This window comes from Ananas comosus, linkage group 4, assembly GCF_001540865.1.
Source record: "Ananas comosus cultivar F153 linkage group 4, ASM154086v1, whole genome shotgun sequence".
Classification (NCBI taxonomy): domain Eukaryota; kingdom Viridiplantae; phylum Streptophyta; class Magnoliopsida; order Poales; family Bromeliaceae; genus Ananas; species Ananas comosus.
Window position 1 is genome coordinate 15,120,067 of NC_033624.1, and position 13,506 is coordinate 15,133,572.

The 13,506-nt window shown below is 38.6% G+C and overlaps 2 protein-coding genes across 2 annotated transcripts; one reads left to right on the forward strand and one right to left on the reverse strand.

Moving 5' to 3' along the window:
* LOC109709671 (probable dual-specificity RNA methyltransferase RlmN) lies at positions 889-3,972 on the forward strand. The gene is made up of 10 exons (XM_020231996.1): positions 889-1,167; positions 1,271-1,346; positions 1,472-1,569; positions 1,683-1,784; positions 1,858-1,944; positions 2,040-2,156; positions 2,307-2,410; positions 2,661-2,800; positions 2,905-3,041; positions 3,392-3,972. Exons 1-10 carry the CDS (start codon positions 991-993, stop codon positions 3,557-3,559), a joined length of 1,206 nt encoding a protein of 401 aa, XP_020087585.1. The 5' UTR covers positions 889-990; the 3' UTR covers positions 3,560-3,972.
* LOC109709169 (AP3-complex subunit beta-A) lies at positions 4,305-13,212 on the reverse strand. Its single transcript, XM_020231256.1, has 11 exons — positions 12,861-13,212; positions 12,691-12,767; positions 12,075-12,321; positions 11,053-11,655; positions 10,646-10,819; positions 10,114-10,240; positions 9,922-10,031; positions 6,949-7,149; positions 5,772-6,739; positions 5,099-5,365; positions 4,305-4,814 (listed from the first exon to the last, which is right to left on the reverse strand). Exons 1-11 carry the CDS (start codon positions 13,074-13,076, stop codon positions 4,469-4,471), a joined length of 3,336 nt encoding a protein of 1,111 aa, XP_020086845.1. The 5' UTR covers positions 13,077-13,212; the 3' UTR covers positions 4,305-4,468.

Here is a 13,506-nt window from a genome sequence, read left to right on the forward strand (position 1 = left end):
CGCACTTTGGGTGGCATCTTTAACTGTAGAAAATCTCTGACGCCACGCTTAAGAGGAAGACCATGAAGCCCTTCTGCCAGAGAATGTCTGCAACTTTGCCTTATGTATACATATAGACTTTTTGCAACTGAAATTTTTTAAAAATTTATTCATTTCTTTTTACTATCTGCGCTACATTTAATCAAGAACAAATTATCTCAAATTATATAGAATTTGTCTTAAATAAAAAATACCAATGACAAGAGGCATACCTATTAAAATTTTATTTGGATACCAAAATAAGTTATTCTATTATAATAACTTCTTGGATATATATATATAGAGAGAGAGAGAGAGTTGAGCTAGAATGCTCTCAAAAGCACTATAAATTGGTGGTGTTTTTAAGTTTTTAGCCATTGGATAGAGAGATGTGAGGTTGAGATGGTGGTGGTAGGTGGTGGTAGGTGAAATAATGTTTGATCCAAAAGCTATTAGTAATCAAAGAATAAACCCAAGAGATAGAAACTTAGAAGCATCAAGGGATTGGTGCTTCTAAAAGTATTATAGCTTAATTCTATATATATATATATATATTTGAAAGATAAAGATTCGATTTTTATGATAGGACAACCCGTAAGGCAATTTTTCTCCTTTCGAAAAAAAAAAAAAAGCGACTTTCTACGCCGAGAATATTATTAATTGCCTTGAATAACCTATTCCAACATACAAATGTAGCCCATCACAGAGGACACTCTTGGGCTTTGGGCCTTGCTACGGATCATATTTCTTGGGCCCAAAATATCCACGCCCAAATATCTTCCTCCAATTTTTTTTTTTTTTATTTTTTTTTTTTAAAAAAACACCCAAACAAATTGCACCAGTTCTGAGTTCCCCCCATCTACTACTTATTAGTCCACTACTACTACTAGTATCCCACTATCCTCTCCTTTTCCTTTTCCTTCTTCGACGGGAGCGGAGCGTGGAGGGAGTGGGGGTGCAGCGTCTAAAGCCATGGCGGCGCTGCAGCACGTGAGCTCGGCGCCGCTCGCACGTGCGCTCCGCTCGACCCGCGCCGCCGCCGCCGCCGCCGCCGCCGCGCCGCTTCGCTCGTCGCAAGCCGACCCCCCGCGCTTCCTCCTCGGCTTGTCCGAGCCCGACCTCCGTAACCTCGCCCTCCAATTCGGACACGTAATCCATAGCTACACCACACTACACTCTCAATCTCATATCTTATATTAAACTTAATTTGGATATATATTTTTTTCATTTCAATTTGAATTTTGGGCTTCAGCAAAGCTATAGGGGGAAGCAACTCCACGACCTCATCTACAAGACCAAGGCTAGAGAAATCCAAGATTTTAGTCACCGTGAGCCAGCCCCATTTTCCCTTCTCCCCTTTTTCTCCAAATAAAATTGGTGCCCATCAACTGTTTGTTGTATTGCTATTGCTTTTATTTTACGTTGTAATGCGTAAAACATCTCGGCGTTGCAGTGCCTCAGGCGTTTCGGGACGCGCTTTGCGGCGCCGGTTGGAGAGTGGGGAGGTCGCCGGTTCACCGCGCCGTGACCGCCGCGGACGGCACTGTTAAAGTAATCTCCTCTTACTTTGCATTCTCTGTAGTGCCGCGGCAACTACGTTTACGTAATTACGTTACGTCGAACATGCATAAGCAATTTCGAATTGATACCGACGCTTCTCGCAGATACTTTTGAAGCTGGAGGATAACAGGTTGGTTGAAACAGTGGGAATTCCCGTCGAGAACGATGATGGTTCATTTCGACTCACCGCTTGTGTGTCGTCGCAGGTATGTTTCTCTCTCTTTCTTTTCTTTTTGAGTGTTTTTTTTTTGTCCCTGAAATAATGTCGAAAATGAGTAGGTTGGATGTCCCTTGCGCTGTTCGTTTTGTGCCACGGGAAAAGGAGGGTTCTCGAGGAACCTCCGGCCGCATGAGATCGTCGAGCAGGTTCTCTGCATAATCCCCTGCTCCTCTTCTGCTATGACAAGTTCCGTTTTACGAGGATCGGTTACTCACATCAGCGTATAATGTTGCGGATATAGGTTCTAGCTATAGAGGATATATTCAAACACAGGGTGACGAATGTCGTTTTCATGGGGATGGGCGAGCCGATGCTGAACTTGAAGTCAGTGTTGGAAGCCCACAGATGCTTGAACAAGGTCCGTGGTTTGTGCTTTTCTGCGGATTCGGATAACACATACTGAGAAAATATGATATCTAATAGATGTGTTTTACACTAATCTGATGTTTTCGGGGTTTTCTGATTTGGTCTCTGTCAACTAATTAATTGAGTTCTATTTCGTCTCAAGGATGTGCAAATTGGGCAGAGGATGATAACGATATCGACGGTAGGTGTTCCCAACACGATCAAAATGTTAGCGTCGCACAAGCTTCAGTCAACCTTGGCCGTGAGGTATGTAAACAGCTGCTTCTGCTTATAGAGATTAGCCTATATGCAAAATTCTTTCTCCCTCTCTCGCATCCTTATTTTGCGGGACCTTTTCATTCGAACCTACATGAATTAGAGATATGTATGTATGTTTAGTGTAGTGAGTCCCCACTAGGTTTTGAAATCTACTTTGATTGCGTCGATTTTGCGTCCCTCCTCATTTGTATAGTTTCTTGTGGCTTACTTAATCATTATCGTAAACGGGGCTTTTCAGCTTACATGCTCCTAACCAGAAACTGCGAGAAACAATAGTTCCGAGTGCAAAGGCTTATCCCTTGGATGCACTTATGCATGACTGTAAAGAATATTTCCTCGAAACTGGACGCCGAGTCTCCTTTGAGTATACTCTTTTAGGTACTTGTTTTCTTTTAGGCTATCATTATATCTTCTTCGATCAAACGTGGATTTGTTTTGGTTGTTCTAACCCCTACGTCTTCTTTATATCTGGAATGAGGCAGCTGGGATCAATGATAAAAAAGAGCATGCGGTAGAACTTGCGGGGATGCTCCATCAATATGGTCGCAGCTATCACGTCAACTTGATACCTTTTAACCCAATAGAAGGTTCCGAGTACAGGAGGCCCTACAAAAAAGTGGTATGTTCAACTTCACTTCAATATATGTACTATCAATCAGCACAGATTAGTACGACGACATGTTTCGTCTAGTTGGATCGTCCTGTGGAAATGCTTAATGATTAGAGATGTTTGGTCAAGCATTATTACCTTTTTTTTCATTAAAATATCACCTATAGCTTCTTACTACAACAGAAGTATAAGCTCGATTTGGAGATTGCAGTTTCGGAACCCTTAGGCTCATTTTTAGCTTCTCGAGTTATATGTTCATCAAACATGTGGTGTTTGAAAGCTCTTGCATTTTGGTCAAGAAGTTGTTTCAGAACATAGGTTAAACGTCCATAATAATACAGACTTGTATGTGTTGGCAGGTGCTAGCTTTTGTTGAAGCCCTAGAATCTCGAAAAATCACCGTAAGCGTTCGACAGACACGGGGACTTGATGCTAATGCGGCATGTGGGCAGCTGAGGAATGAGTTCCAGAAAAAACCACTCCTCGAGCCATCATCATCAGCCGAGCCTCAAGCCTTGCCGGTCTGATCGCTATCGTCTCCAAAATGCATGATATCTATTTCTTAAACCTCAGCTTAAGTTTATGAGCTGATATCATTCCCTGTGACCAGAGAGGGGGGAAGTGGTTGCTTTGTTTCAATTGGTCTTGCTGTAGGCAAATCTACATAGGTGCAGCTGAAATTCTGCTTGCAAAGAAATGTTGACGCATTGTGGAAATATCTCGCCTAAGCTTGACCAATCGAGTTTCTAGTTTTCTACACCATGGCTGCTTATTTATGCTACTCCAGTTTATCTATTGGGCAGCTATTAACTTATTGTATGTTTTTAGTGTATTTTTCTGTAATTATGCAGTTGCGTACTGTTTTGAGCGTACCCTAGAAGTTAAGCTCCTCTGCATGCTGGTACTAGTATTGTCCGAGTGAACCCTCTATTTTTGAACACTTTTTTGTACGTATGTTTCTGGGAGCCTTCATGCTGTTATATATGACTCACAGGCGACATCAGCATAAATGAAAGATCAACCAGATCAGATCGAACGTAGAAACATTAGCTAATTTATAAGATTTGGAATTTTGGATTCTGACCCAAAAAAAAGGACTATCTTCTTTTGTACCTGTAAAATTTGGCGCACATTATCTTATTTGCAGGAGGCATTAACTTTTAGATAAACAAATGAAAACACCATATCTCCAAAGTGCGTTATCTTTATAATACAAGCAGAGCAAAATTAGTGAGTTTTCACTCATTCTAATAACGAAATTTCATCAGCAAATAACATAATTAAAAAAATAAATTATTAGCACTCATTCTTGTATTTGTACAACCAACAAAATATTGAGAATTCATACATAAAATATCTAATGTGTACATCTGTGACAAAATCAAAAGAAAAATTCTTCACATCATCGAACTCAATGGAAAAAGTACAGAGGAGCTTCAGTGCAGAAAAGCCACCACTCTATTTAACAAGTTAAGACCAAACATGGTATCTTCACAATTGACCTTTACTGTGACATCTAATGGTCCAGAAACTTTACCTTCGGCTACAACAGTAATCAGGCAAGGTTTTGAGCTGCTTAATATTTCGCCGCTAAACCGCAAACAAAGGCCGGATGCATCATCAATGTTAGAAGAAACCGGCATATCAATTGAGACTAAGTGAAGGTTCGAGTTGCTCAGCATTTTTGATGCAAAGCTTTTAGAGACTAGAAGAATCTTATCGGTTTGAAATGAGCTATTCTCCTTGTGTCCAAGCTCTTGAAGGTGGTCCGTAAAGGTGCATCTGTTGCAAATTATAACAAAAGATTGGGTAACTTTTGTTTTCCAAAATGTGAAGATTAACTTACGAGCCATAATTTCCAGATTCTATCCTAGTTAAATCAGTACGTGTAGTAAATTACTGCTAAACATATTCATAATGGTTTTTCCAATTTTTCCACAGTTGATGACGGCTAAAAAGCAAAGTTACAATGGCTTTCAGATGGAAATAAAAGATATTGCAAGTGTCAAATGTTAAATTATTAGTGCTGTGCAGAAAAATATACCAAGTCAAAGCAATTAACTGACCTTCTAGAATATTCGAACATCCCAGGCAAGTGCCGTTCCTTCTCTATGAAGGATTTCATATCCATAGATAGCGGATGTAGAAAATAAGCAATATCAGGCCAGAGTTTCACTGAATGCCTTTTCCCATTGCATAATACAGCCATCTTGAGAGGCAAAAGGTGATGATGGAAATGGACTTGAATAACTTTCTTCACAATCTGATGTGGATCTAGAGTTGCAATCACTTCTGTAGGATGTATGGCTGGCGTTTCATTGGCTGAGAGGAGTCTGCATATCCAAATGAGACATGGAATCAGCAAGAATAAAAAAAGGAACAAAGCTAAAATTCACAACCTTCACTTTGCTGAAAATGAATGCCTGAATATAAGTTGGGACTTTAACAAAAAAAGAAAAAGAAAAAAGGAGCAAGTCAGTTTCAGAAATTCACTTCATAATAAGCATATTTGCAACATTGGTCCAAAATTTTCAGCCATGGACTGAAATGTCCCTGACTGCCATTGTGATGAATTTATGCAGTTAATATCTCAATCAAGGACCTTTCGGTCCATGGCAAAGATAATTCAGCTAAAAAATGCAAAAAGAATAAAAAGAGGCCAAAATTACATTGAGAAAAGGTAGATTGTTTTTTCAAAACATAAGTAGGTATTGAAGGCAGAACATTGTGTAAAACCACCTTGCAGTCTCTTCCGATACTTGGTCCTGAGGTTCAACAGTTCGGGAAGATTCTTCATCTTCAATAGCTATATTTGCCAATGACTCGGCAGAAACATTCTCAAAAATCAGTTCAACACACACTAGCAAAGGAGAGTTGCTCGAAACTTCAGATGAGAAGGCATATTTCACATCTAATCCACTGCTGTTTACAGGATCTAACAATATGCGGGGTTTAGGTTTGATTTCAATGCTCTGATCAGTTAAAGAAATTCTGGCAGAAGAAGAATGTTCAGATTTTTGCGCAGATGATGGTTTGGGTTGCTCATCCAGCCACGATTCCAGTGCCGACTTGGACATCATCTCTGTTAAATCTGTAGAAATAAGTTCGGATATATTTTCATTATTACTTTGGGTTGTTTGACCATGATAATTATTACTGTCAGAAAGATAAACTAGAAGGGCATCTTGACCATCTACAGTGCCAATTGTACGACCATTTTCGTTTGGATCGCTTGCGAAACCAGCCTCATCACTATCAATTGAGCCAGTATCTGAATTTCGAGAATCATAAACAGAGCCGCTCTCATCAATCGAAGACACAGAAGAACTGTCAGGATAGTTCATTTCCAAAGAAATGCCTATTCCCATATTTTTGGTAATTTCACCGGCCTCAGCATTACTCAGTATACTGCAAGGCTTTGGAAGAGGTGAATATCCGGGAGCAGCATGAAGAACTATCTGTGAGAGACTTCCAGGAAGATAAATCCGGAGATTATTAGCTAAATAAGATCCTGGAGGCAATTTTACACTTAGGATATGCTCAGCAAGCTCTTGACTTCGAAAAATGTTGTCGTATGGCAAAAGCTTTGCAACAAGACGAGCTCGATCACGAACATCATAGTTCAAGTCATGTGTTGCTAACTCCACAATATACTGAAATATCTCTTTGAATGTAAGCAGGTTTTCTCCTTGGGTGGATAACACAACCTGGAGAACGAAATCAAGCAGGTATTTATTAGTTCCAAAAATGATAGCTTGAAGCACATACAATGTGTAATAATCAAGTATTTAGGGAATGTAGTTACATCACATTACAGGGCCCAGCATAGGAGAATATCAAAATTGTCAATTCTTTAACTCACAAAGCAAGTACCTAGAAAACACAAAGAACAATATGACATAAACAGAAATCTTACCTTGGCAGAAGCATTTAGGATTTGAAGCTTTGTATCAATCTCTTCAGAAGTAAAGGACCAAGCTAGATATTTTAGCACACTGGGTACTACATTAGGAATGATCTTTCCCACAGAGTTATACTCTCCGAAAATCCATATAACCAATGCACGTGCTGCAGGCTCCTTAATTATCTCCAAACTTCGAATTAATCGTACAATCACCTTCAAGAAATTTAACCTAAAAGCATCAGATACAAAAAAGACGAAACAAGTAGATTTGTGGCATATAATAACACGCGCATACATACAAATGCTCTACTAATTAGACTAGGTTAGCGAAAAAAAGGGAACTAGAGAACAACAAAGAGAATTCAGACTGTGTTATGGCTTCAAAGAGAATAATCTGCTTGATGTGAACTCAAAACGATGTGAATTATTTTAAGCAGCAAAAGCAGCTAAAATGAGCACTATTTCTACTTTTCTAGTGCTCAACAGAAGAATAGTGAACGTAAAATGAAAAAGGATATATCTAACAACTCACTATGAATCGAAACATGCAAAATATAACAGATATGATTAACCATCCATCCCCATCCATCACTTCTAAAATACTGAGCAAAAGAGCAAGATAAAACAACTCCTATTAAGTTAGCTGGTCTTGTCCCTTATCTGATTCAAATAATGTCCTAGAAATTGAGGTCATTTAAATAAAATTAATTTGATTCGTAATGCTTTAACCATTAAGGGGTTGTTTGGTTCTACGTAAGACTGTGGAAAATATTTATCAATGAAAAACAAAAAATTCGGAGGAAAAGAGTTTTACGCTCTTTAGTGTTTGGTTTGTTGGAAAAGAAAAACAGTTTCCAAGCTATACTTGCTTGGTTTTAGGAAAAGAAAAACATGGATGAAAAATTATTATATATATATATATATATATATATATATATATAGAGTGGGCTGGTATGCTTTCGTAAGCACGGAGGCCTCCGTGCTTCCACTTTGTTTTCAATGTTCGAACTTTCGAATCGACGATTGGCTCCGTTAGAGTTGATCTAGAGTATTTAAAGTACCAAGAAATTAAATTTTGCGATTTTTCGATATCATTTGCCTAGTGATCGAAGGGGCTCAAAATCAATAATTTTAACGGCCGTGGTGAGCCGGTTGCAAGTTTAACGGTGTAGAAATATCCAAATCACGTGAAATTTTGATAGAAAATTCTTTATACCATATAAAACAAGATCAATAACTTTGATCTAAAATTTTAATGTCATATCATCATATTTTGTGAGATTTTTATTTTCAGCCGTTGATTTTGAGCCACTTCGATCACTCGGCAAATGATATCGAAAAATCGCAAAATTTATTTTCTAGANGTTATATATTTTATAGTATATAATAAATAAATAATTATTTACAAATAAAATAATATATAATAATAAATATATATTTATAAATAAAACTATATATATATATATATATATAGAGAGAGAGAGAGAGAGCAGGACTGCTGTGCTCTCAGGAGCACGAAGGCCTCCGTGCTCCTGAGCCTTTTTCGATGATGAAATTTCCGAATCGACGATCGGCTCCGTTAGACTTGATCTAGCGTATTTGAAATTTCTAGAAAATAATTTTTGCGATTTTTCAATATCATATACCTAGCAATCGAAAGGATTCAAAATCAATAATTTTTAACAGCTGAAAATAAAAATCCTATAAAAAGTGGTGATATAGCACTAAAATTTTCGATCAGAAATGTTGATCTTGTTGTAGATAATATAAAGAATTTTGTATCAAAATTTCATCTGATTTGAATACTTCTACACCGTTAAACTTGAAAACGGCAGATATCAACCATTAAAAATTATTGATTTTGAATCATTTCGATCACTAGGTAAATGATATAAAAAAATAGCAAAAATTATTTTCTAGAAACTTCAAATATCCTAGATCAAGTCTAACGGAGCCGATCGTCGATTTGAAATTTTCATCATCAAAAACGGCTCAAGAGCACAAAGGCCTCCGTGCTCCTGAGAGCACAGCAGCCCTGCTCTATATATATATATATATATATATATATATATAGAATTAGGCTACTATACTATCTATAGTACCGGAGCTTCGGTACTATAGTGTTGTTTTCGATTTTAGGGCGTTCAAATCAACGATCCACACCATTAAATATGATCTAGGGTATATGAAATTCTTAGAAATAAAATTTTAGTTTTTTTCGATATCGTTTACTTAGTAAATAAATTATGTCAAAATGGACAGTGGAAATTGAATACTCTTTAAAATTTGAGCATAGGACTTTTAAATTTAAGATCAAGAATGTTAACCTTAATCTATATAGTTTAAAGTATTTTCTATCAAAATTTGAAGAAATTTAGATTTTTCTATATCGTTAAACTCCAAACTCGTCATAATAGCCATTGAAAATTGACAATTTTAAAATTGTTTGATCATAAAGTAAACTATGTCGAAAAAATATAAAATTTTATTTCTAAAAACTTTAAATACCCTAGATCAGTTTTAACGGTGTGGATCGTTGATTTAAACACCTGAAGATCGAAACCGGGACTATAGTACCGGAGCCCCGGTACTATAGATAGTATAGGAGCCTAGCTCTCTTTCTCTCTCTCTCTCTCTCTATATATATATATATTGAGAAAGAAAGAGGTCCACTGTGGACCTCTTTCTCACACGGTCCACAAAGCCACTTCAGCTCGTGGATTGCGTAATAGCATCACGATGAGCTGCGACATTTTGCGGCCTCCAATTTCGTTTTCCGCAGCTCCCGAACGGAAAACGAAAATGGAGATTTCCTCAGAGTATGTAAATGCGTTTTCCGTCGAATTTTTTTTTTTTACATTGAACCAAATGATCCGCAAACCATTTTCGGACCGAAAAATTATTTTTAGCCTATTTTTACATCATACCGAACACACGCTAAAGTAGTATTATGTACAAGAAAATGTTTATAAATAGAAGAAATACCTTCTCATAAGCAGAGGGATCTTGCTTTATTATTGCTTTAATTGACATGATTGCTTGAACCAAAACATCAGCTTCCCCATCAAGCTGGTGAGAATTGCTTACAGATGATTCTGCAATATACTGAATTTAAGAGCAAAATTCTGCTTTCATAAGTGCAATATGATGAATATAAAAGCATGTACACTAATTTACCATAAAGTACAAGTGCCAAAAGCCCTTCTAGGCAAGTAGAGGCAACAGTAGGCAGCCGTTGAGCGCATAACCCAATTGCAGCAACTGTATCTGCAACAAATCTCCTATCCGGATCTTTAATGTAGTCCTAGTAGCACAACTAGAAAGATAAGTATCAGTCAACTTACTATATGCATAAGTGTGCGATATTTCCTATACAGCAGCCAGCTAATAAACTAGAGGGTAGAATTTATGGATATTCCCTATACTATCTGATATTGTGACTTAGTCCCTGAACTTTCATCTTAAACAATTTGGTTCCCGACATGTTGCAATTTCATCTTTCAATGTATGAGGAAGTTCAACTAAGTTGTTTAGGTAGAAACTTATGGACTATCTCACATTATCAAGATAGTATAAGAACTATCCATACAATATACCCTAAACTATGATGGCCCTGGCGACTAGTTCCTAAAAATACTGCAGGTGATGTTCAAAGACCAGACCAAGTTTATTGGTCTGCACGAGACATACAATCATGCGGCTTATGTACCTGGAATTCTTCAAGTATTACAGGTAGGGATGACTCCGTGGCAATAGTGGATAATATTTCAAGCTTCAAAGTTTTGATCTGATATGGATCTGAACTGGATATAAAGAAATCTTCATAGTAAGGTGCAAAAAGCGAAGGGGCTGTCTTGGCAAAAACTATTATGTTGCATAGCATCTGTACAAGAACAGGAACATGTCAGCAGTAATCAATTAACAAGCAAAGCTACCCACAAAGAAAAATCCCTCAAAAATTCATTTGAGAGAATGAATTCTCTCATAAGTTCAGTTAAGATTAAAATTCTAAAAATTCTTTAAGCTGTAACTGTTAGGTTGGAAAAAGAAAATCTGCCAAAAGCAAACCTAATCATACTTAACAATTGGAAATAATGAAAAGTCTCACGAGATTACCACATGTTTTGCAGCACAAGATGACCGCAGAATGAATAATATTGGCCTAACAATCCTTTCAACTTCATTTTTCGGAGCCATAATCCAGTGCACACCGGCAGCAGCAAGTACAACTGCACTATTTTGACTCCACAGAAGAGGTGATGTACACCGCAAGAGAATCCTCACATCATCATTCATACTAGTAGTCAAATATAAGTCATCAGGATCATTCCCATCTTCCTTTATATGCTGAAACGGAGATAAATATTCCTCTTGTCCCTCTACATAACATCGGAGCATCAACCTATTCAACTTAAAATCATTTGGCTCGCCACCTACAGTACCAAAAGCAGCATTTTCCTGATCGGATTGTGAATTCAAGGTAGAAGTGGAAGCAAACATAATGGAATCCTTCACAAGTCCGTGCCTAGCTACTACATAACGTAAAAGGATCTCAATCAGAATAATCTGGGCCCACTCTTCAACATCTGGGAGTGTCTCACATAGCCTTCGGAAATTTCTCTTTATCAGCAATAAATTATACGGGCAAATGGAATTAAAGGCGGTGGCAGCAGCTCCAATTACACCAGGAGAATTATCACTCAACAAGATACACACAAGCTGCAGCATGATATGAATGGTCTAATTAAGCTTAAAAGGATACCCGGCGTTTGTATAAAAAAAAAAAGTACAATGACCCCCTCAACTACAGGTTGTTTAAAATAGACCCTCAGACTTTTCTGTTTATTAACACCCCCTGAAACTTTTAAGTTATTTCCATCAATTGAATTGAGCATTCATTACCTTTAACAGTTACTCCTCTATTTAACAGCTCGACCTACTCTTTTAGCCGACAACTAGCGGTTTGATTAAGTGTTAATGACTAATAGTTAACTGAGCCACCAAAGTGAAAACATTGAGGGGGAGTACATCAAAGTGAAAAAAACAAAGATGGGCGCCTCTTTCAAAATGTCCTGCAGTTGAGGGGATCTTGACATATCTTTAGTTATTAAAGCAGATGGTTTTAGCAGGGAAGTAACCTCCTCCAGAGAAGTATTGTCCTCCTGTTGCAAGTCGTATAACTTAGGAAGTGCATACGCAGCACATTTTCTGACATATGGAGATGGATCTCTTGCGCACTTAGTTACAGCCGCTAATACAAGAGGAGCGACAACATGTAGACGAATCCCTGCCATCGCACGTAGAGCCCAAGCTCGCACTAGAGGATTTGTATCTGATAAATCCTTCTGGAAACAGTTAATAGACAGGAGAGCTTCATTTGGACGCCTGAATACAAAAAGCAAAACAAGTGGCTAAAATGTTACATTACCAGGAATACCAAACAGCACGAACAACAGAGATATAAGAGAATGGAGGGATGATAATCGTCAAGCAAGTACAACAGAAAAGGGGAATAAAAGGACCATGGCTAATTGAACTATACAAGTACATATTGAATACTTTTCCTTACTTATCCCGCTTGGACTTGATTAAACTTCAAAAAAGGATTTAAAAATTATCTGTGACTTCGACACCACTGAAAAACTGTAAGTAAATTCTAAAAGCAGGGCAAATACTGTACAGCGAAGCTATGATTCTAACAATCTCATGCAAATATAAACCGAATAAGCAGGAGAAGGGATTCTGAACCCATACTTTTCGGCATAGTGAAGCAGATACAGGTACACAAGCTTCTTCACCTCCAGTGATTGCGATGCCAAGTTCTTCACAACCTACAACAACAACATTTCCCCAGTTCCTTACTGGATCATCTACATCATGCCTACATAGATCGAGAGAGAGAGAGTAAGGGAGAGAGAGGGGACCTGGGGGAAGAGGTGGGAGACGTCGGCGCCCTGGGCGATGAGGGCGAGGAGGCGCTTGAGCCCCTCGCACTTCTCGGAGTCGTAGCGGCTCTCGAGGAGCGGGGCGATGCTCACGTCGTCGGGGTCATCGTAGAGGTGGGCGTCGGTGCCGATGCGGAGCACGAGGGACGATGCCTTGGTGAGGCTCTCCGCCGTGGCCCCGAACTGGGGAAACATCCCGTAATTAGGGTTAGGGTTTTTGTGGGAGAGGAATCGATCAGGCGATGGAGAGGTCGACGACGAAGGAGCGGAGGGTGAAGGCGGAGGAGAGGTGGTCGGTATTTAATTGGGGATCTCGAGTGGCAGCAGCAGGACGGGAATGTGGGTTCTACGACGAACTGTGTCGCATGCGGATTGCGGACGCGCGCGGTGCACCATTCGATACGCCCGGTGTACAGATTCGCTCCTCAACGTAGACCGGTTCATGGGCCGAGAGACCCAACTAGCCCACTCTAAACTACAGATTAATGGGCCCGGCCATAACTAAAACATTACGGGCTCTGGCTCGGACTGCAAACAATCCAAATTATATAATAGTCCGACAATTTAAGAAGATTAATTATATCAATAAAATATAAAATCATAACGTATTAATAACCAAATAAAA

What these genes read in the sequence shown, in the direction of transcription:
- LOC109709169 (XM_020231256.1), bottom strand. Translation starts at nt 13,076, where the DNA reads ATGTTTCCCCAGTTCGGGGCCACGGCGGAGAGCCTCACCAAGGCATCG. An exon ending in ACAATACTTCTCTGGAGGAG is followed by an intron (nt 11,656 to 12,074) that starts GTTACTTCCCTG and finishes ATCATGCTGCAG; the next exon opens with CTTGTGTGTATCTTGTTGAG. An exon ending in ATGTTCGAATATTCTAGAAG is followed by an intron (nt 4,815 to 5,098) that starts GTCAGTTAATTG and finishes AATTTGCAACAG; the next exon opens with ATGCACCTTTACGGACCACC.
- LOC109709671 (XM_020231996.1), top strand. Translation starts at nt 991, where the DNA reads ATGGCGGCGCTGCAGCACGTGAGCTCGGCGCCGCTCGCACGTGCGCTC. An exon ending in TCGCCCTCCAATTCGGACAC is followed by an intron (nt 1,168 to 1,270) that starts GTAATCCATAGC and finishes TTTGGGCTTCAG; the next exon opens with CAAAGCTATAGGGGGAAGCA. An exon ending in CGCATGAGATCGTCGAGCAG is followed by an intron (nt 1,945 to 2,039) that starts GTTCTCTGCATA and finishes TTGCGGATATAG; the next exon opens with GTTCTAGCTATAGAGGATAT.